The 6,888-nt window shown below is 43.9% G+C and overlaps 1 protein-coding gene across 3 annotated transcripts in view; it reads right to left on the bottom strand.

Annotated features, from left to right (window-relative positions):
- LOC116849367 (ets DNA-binding protein pokkuri) overlaps positions 1–6,888 on the bottom strand; it is a 151,528-nt gene that overhangs the window by 5,098 nt on the left and 139,542 nt on the right. Inside the window, exon 1 of one of the 3 annotated variants that reach the window (XM_032826461.1) lies at positions 1,219–1,268. The exons of the other annotated variants lie outside the window; for them this stretch is intronic. Coding sequence (XP_032682352.1) covers positions 1,219–1,253 — 35 coding nt within the window. The 5' untranslated portion in view covers positions 1,254–1,268. Of the gene's footprint in view, positions 1–1,218; positions 1,269–6,888 lie in introns of those variants that run through there. 3 annotated transcript variants of the gene reach the window in all.

The raw sequence follows: 6,888 nt of genomic DNA on the forward strand, positions 1-6,888 counted from the left end.
TCTCTCTCTCTCTCTCTCTCTCTCTCTCTCTCTCTCTCTCTCTCTCTCTCTCTTGCGACGACCGGTTCGCAGACGTTCATCGACTATTAGCATAGAATGTGGGGGCATAAGAATGAAAGCCGGCAGGAAACGCGGATTTACATAACGTATTTCCATCGACGTCGACGGAGCTATTTCCGTTCCCGGGACTTGCGAAGACCCGACAGGCTCCTCACCGCGTGCTCGGTCAACGTCCAAATTCTCTGTTTCCGTCCGCAAGACGAGGCGCGCTCGTACATTCCGAGTTAGAAGGTTCATCGGGATTTGCGATCGCGGCGGGTCCAGATTGAACGAGATTGAACATCGCTTCTTAATCGCGATGACACATTTTTCGTCTAGTACCTCACCTTGAGTTCTCTCCCAAGAGGACAGTTATCTTCGCGAATATCTCTATTATATCTCTATTTTTTAGTATTTTTATATTATCCCCTATATCGTATAAATAAATCGCCCTTACTTTCGCTTCATTTGCATCCATTGTGTTTTTCGATGAGCGCACCTCGTCGTATTTATTGCGGAACGCTCCGCGTCACGTTACGTCAGCGCGTAAATAAAAAAGAAATAGAATCAGGCCGGTATTATAAAATGCCTGACTTCCCAGTAATTACGCTATCTATATGGTAATCGTATGCTTATAATCCTTGTACTCGATTAGATGTAATTATATTCACGGACCGCCGCGGATGCGCATAACGTCGCGACATATTACGTTAATTTCTTGCGCGTTGGCCGCGGTGTGACATTGCGATGGACATTGAAAACAGATTGCGATAAATGCGTCTCGTAATAACTGACTTATAATTGGAAATTAAGCGTCCGAAACGTAGCGCCGTGCACAGCACAGGCGCATAAAAATGCGTACGGAATAATTTCCACGGAATTGTGGACGGAATTTGTGCGCGTGGGTGTGTGCGAATGAGTGTGTACGTGCGCAATTCATTGTTATCAATTATGGAGAATGTCATCATCTATATATTTAAATATTTCTCAAAACGATCTGCCTCAGTGAAACTTAGGGAAAAAAAGAGCAATGTAACATACACGATGTATTTTCCATTCGATCGCGCGTTTCAGTTTATTTGGCCGGCATAAATTTACAGCGCAAATAAGAATTAAAGAAAGAGGATCGCAAACAAAAACGGTTTAATTAAATCTTCGACAAGGAGGTGCAATACTGACTTGAAATATCTCCGGGAATAGAACCGGTTCGCCATTCGGCTCGTTTTCGTTCGCGATCTGGCGAGGTTCCGGCATATTTCCAGCAGGAATCCTTCGTGACACTTTGAAAAATAATCGGAGGAAGCTCACAGCGGCACAATGCGACGCGGTGCTCACTCGATGAGAGAAAGAGAGAGAGAGAGGGGGAGAGAGAGAGAGAGAGAGAGAGAGAGAGAAATGCCCCGAGGGAAGAAGGTAGGAACCTCGGGCATGCGAAGGTCGATGTGCCGTTGTCTCGCACCAGGAAATCCTCGTCTCCTCGGTCTCCTCCCCACTGCCTTAAATGCCGAGTACGCGAGTGGCCTTACTCACAGGTGCTCCTTTCGGCCGGCGATTTTTTGCCACGCGGCTAATTAAAGCGGCTACTTGAGGCGGTGTCGAAAGAGAGAGAAAGATGAACGTCGTCTCCGCGCGTAAATTTACGTCACGTCCGCCTCTCGTGACATCGGTCCCTCATTTTTCATCGAATACCACGAATGGGATCGAGTGTCTCGCGAGTAAAATTTGAACCTGACCGGGTGATTGTCAATTCCTTTATTAGATTTATAACTGAAATTATTCATATTGGCAAATGCTATATAACAGAAAATCTCGGAAGTATAAGATCCTCAAATTCGAAGATCTCACTTCCAGGTATGAGAAATCCGTGATGTCATCGAATATTCGTGAGAAACAAGATCAACGGAACGATTTTGATCAATCAGAATGCATTATCGAGAGGCGACAGTCGTGCGATTCTCACGACTTTCTGAACTCCCCCCCTCCCCCATGAAAGGTAATACCAGAAAGACACCGAAATCTGCGGTTCCGCTCCGTATGTTTCTCGCAACGTTCTTCTTTTCCGGCGCGATGAAGAAAGGAGCGGCGGCGACGATGGCGACGTTGATCGCTTCGCAAATCGCGCGGCGGAAGCGGCGACAGGAAAAATCGCAACCGCGACGCCGCTTGCGATTCCTTACGCGGGGATCCGCGGGGATCGAAGGACAGAGAACGCACCGGAAGCGCGTTCGATCGCGACGAGGAGGTTTCCGCATCGCGTATTTCTGCGCCTCGTCACGCCGTTTGCGATCAGCGGCGTAACCGACGCTTAGGGAGATCCCTAAGAAACTCGTCAAGTTCGCCTTTACTTTGCTTTTATTAAGTAACGTTTTGTTTACTCTGGTATTAGCGAAAATTTATATAAAATTCACTTGTATGCCATAAAATTTTTTTTAACAAAAAAAAAGAATAAGAACGTCACACGGTCCAAAGAAGAAAGATACAAAAATTTAAATTTCACAGCAAGATCCGTGATTAAATTAATTATATATATATATATACACACACACACACACACACACACTTCAAATATTCTATAATATTCTGATATATGATATATTCTGTCAAACTGGAAAAAATCGGAACCGAGATCGGGAAGCATTATCAACCATTATCGCATACTGTATCGTCACGCAAACAGATGTCCATAAAAGCTCGTCTACAATATGCGTAGTAAGCTTAACGTGAGAATTGGAGTAAGAAATAAAAATAATTTGTTTCGCTTATGCGAAATTCTCACTTAAGAGAAATATTTCCGGTGTAAGGAAGCAAGAGCAAAGAGAGAGAAGTGAGACGTAAGCAAAATAAATTATTTTTATTTCTTACTCCAGTTCACGCCAAGTTCACTCCGCGCATTGTAAACGAGCCTTCGCGAGAAAGTGAGAAAAATGCGAAACTCTCGGACAGCCGTCATCGTCGCGAGAATGTGTTTATATTGTCGCGATACATCGCGTGTCGCGCCGCTCGGAAGTCGTCATAGTAGAGGAAAACGAGTGCGATAATCGTTCACGCGTAGATAGTGCTTTGCCCGGCTACAGTCGCCGTCACCACTCGTCGCTTCGACAGATCGTTGCTATCCGACAGACCACGTGTTCTGAAACGTAACACGATGCGCCGCTAGCTCGCAAATATTACTTGAAAGCGCGCCTCAATTCATCCGATTTGCGTGACGGAAGAGACGCAAATTGCCCGTATAAATGAGCGAATAAATGCCGGAATATTCATCCGGATACGCGACCTTAAACCTAGCGCCATGGAAACAGAGAGACGCGGAACAAACAATCCGCACTGTCACTCGCATTAATCGCACGATTTCCGGCAGAAAGGTGAAAATGTGCTTTACAATTTATTATGTATATCACAAGAATAATTATGTAAATATTTTCTACTAAATTATGTAAATAACTTCTGACTTCGCTGCAACGCGGCGATATCTTGTCCGATCCACAAACACGGCTTCGGAATCTCAAGTTCAAATCTTTCCCGAAAATTCGAGTCGAAATTTTAGCCCTACTCTTTAAACCTAAACTTTTTGGACCTGAACATCTATATATTCTGAAAGATCTGTGTATATATAAGATAGACATGGAAATTGAAATCCTACTTAGCGCCTCTGAATAGCAGAAAACTCACAAATGTCATCTGTAGGTTCTAAAGAGGACTTTTCGGGGGTAAAACTAATCAGTTAAATAGAATCAAAGGAGGTTGATGTAGACTTTTCAGACTATCAAAATAGGTGAAATGAGATATTGAGATCAAAAGTAGGATCCAAATGTCGATTCGGGATCCAGCTCAAAATGGATTGAAGACGTTCCAAGATAGAGTAAAGATACACTCTAAATAGCAAAATATTGAGAGAGAGAGAAAGGGAGAGAAGCTCAACGTTATTTAATAATTTATCTAACGTGTGTTCGATCCCTAACACGTGAGTCGCTCTTTCTCTCGAGGGATCGCTCGATTGAATTTAAATTGAACTGATCGTGAGACGCCGGGGAGCTGAGGAGTGTTGCGGCACTTTGATGACACTCCGACCGGGTGGAGCGAAGATGGACCGAAGAACACGTCCGAGCGACGAGTGGCCGGACCAGAGGGGAGAGGAGAGATTGTTTCTCCTCGCTGGCGACAATTTAATCGCCGTCAGTCAAACGCAACGCGCTGTAATCGGTCAGCTGGCTTTCCGAGGTAAAGGGACCGTGATTAGACTTCGTCGTATCCACCTTGTTGTCTTGTTTCGTCGCTCCGAACGACGCGAGTGAAGACCTATACTGTGCTCGTCGTCGTCGTCGTTGTCATCGTCATCATCGTCATCGTCGTCGTTGTCGACGTCGGTCGTCATGTTCTCTTAATGCCAGAGGTTCGTTATGCCTTATTCATACCGGCCACACATCAGCACGTATATGTGCACACACACATACATACATACATACACGCCCAGTTGCGTAACCCGCGCACGAGGAAGCGACATGTGCGATTTGTTAAGATTAACGTGTGCACGCACACGCATACGCACTCGCCAAACATTCCCCCGCGGATATCGCCCAACTAGTCGTCGCCACCGCCGTCGTTGCACGTTGCACGAACGATTCTCTCGATCACACGGAGCTCGACACGAGCTCCGCCGGCTGCTATCAGTGTTTTAGGCGTTAATCCGTTAAAATGTTCTTCGACTAAAATAATCGGCGATTTAGTAGTCAAAATTAATTAATCGTTGTACATAACATCACGGATAATTTCATCGATTAATGACATTGGTTATTAATCGGTGTATAACCAATCGCATCAAAGTTTGATTGACCTTCTAGGCAAGGTAAATTTTCAGAACATATTCCAGGAGGGTATTTGTTCCTCTGTTTATTTATAGGAGAAAAAATAATATAACAAAATATACTAACTGACAAGAAACACTTTGACTGCATCCAACCCCGATCTGTTAAAGGGTTAATAATCAATTTCATCAATCGATCAAATTATTCGTGATTATATATATGACAGTTGGTTAATTTTGATTACCTATTAATATCCAACACTGACACCAGTGTTCTAAAATATAGATATTTGTAATCCCGTGATTTAAAATATATTTGTGTATTGAGGAGATAGATATTTGTGTGTATTAGGCCTGGTTGCACCAGGCACAATTATTTCGGCTTTAAGCGAAACTTAAACATATATCTATCTTTATTTTTCTTTCTAAGTAAATAAAGACAGACGTAAGTCTCGCTTAAAACCAAAATAACGTTGGTACAACCGAGCCTTAGAGAAAATTCGATAATCTAATGAGTCTGTGTACAGACGATGAAGATACAATGAAAGGAGATGATTCCATGCTTCATAGTAATCATTCCTAAGGTAGATCCTCTTCGTTTGTGGATGACGAGTTCGCAATCACTGTTGAGTCGGCTGTTTGTTCTTTGAGAACTCAAGCAGACTGAGCACGAAAGGTACTCGGAACAATCGAGTATTGATTCATATTACGTTAACTTGATATATGTAGTTGCCTTGGTTTATTTACATGATACTCACTGAGAATATCTTATCGGCAGATCTCACGCACAAAATCCCTAATTATCTGGCGTTCATACACCTCTGCGCTGAAATCATTAACTCCACATAACGAGATCTTTTCGTAATCGATACGCAACGTGTTGAAAGTACTAGAATTTCCAAGTGGTGCGACAACGAACATGATCATAAGTGCGGAACTTGACTACAAATACGTACCACGAAATAAGAAACAGCAAATGTTTAATATCAATAATATTGCACTGCATCGGTGTATTAGAATACCGGCACGATCTCGCAGAAAGTTACAGCCTGGGAAGTGTAACCACCTCAAGCGACCACCGCCGTCGACGCCTCCTCAGGTCGAGGAGGAAGTAGGTAAGTACACGCATCCGCGCGCGCGGGCGCGTTATCTACGCACACACGCATACACGGTGTGGTGAACACGCAACGGCGGATTAAACGCGGTGTTTTGCAATGTCTCAAGAGAACCGATTATTTCTTGTATTCACGTGAAGGCAAAAAAGATCAAGAGCAATTATTGATGTGATCTAATATACATATACACACACACATTATATATATATATATATATATATATATATATATATATATATATTGCAAAATTAGCATCGCGATACCCGCGATATCCGCGTCAAAAATTAATTTCATCTCTTGTGTACAATTAAACGCTACAATATAATCTAAGCAAAGAGTAATGCGCGTCAACGAGGCAGGATATTTACTAGCTATTTGCCGAGTAAAAATAACGGATATCGAGAGACGCGTGTTTATATGCGTGTATATATTGTTCGAGGCGCCGCGACGTTGACGTACGTCACACGTGCGCACGTGTACACGTAGATATGTATGTATACACACACGCGCACACATACATGAGATCGCGCGACCTCGTGTGGGTGCGCGCCAGGCGACGTCTGAAAATACAACCAGGAAGAGGTATGTATCGCCGAGGTACGTATGCGGAGAATCGGTCTGCACGGTGGGGGGAGGAAGAAGGAAGATCCTTGGCGGGTTCGAAGCAGGATTTAAGATTTATCATATATAACACTCAAGAACGCGCGCGCGTGCGAAAGAGAACGTTATCTTTTACCTCTGTCTTTTCTCTCTCTCTCTCTCTCTCTCTCTCTCTCTCTCTCTCTCTCTCTCCCTTTCGAACATAACGTCGCGTTTCTTCCTCTCGACGCCATACACTTCCGGGTTTCTTCGCTTCCTGCCTCTCTCTCTTCTCCCGCTCCCTCCTCTCCTCCTCTCTCTCTCTCTCTCTCTCTCTCTCTCTCTCTCTCTCTC

This window comes from Odontomachus brunneus, unplaced genomic scaffold (genome assembly GCF_010583005.1).
Source record: "Odontomachus brunneus isolate Ranch 3 - 2012 unplaced genomic scaffold, Obru_v1 Obru_scaffold_113, whole genome shotgun sequence".
Classification (NCBI taxonomy): domain Eukaryota; kingdom Metazoa; phylum Arthropoda; class Insecta; order Hymenoptera; family Formicidae; genus Odontomachus; species Odontomachus brunneus.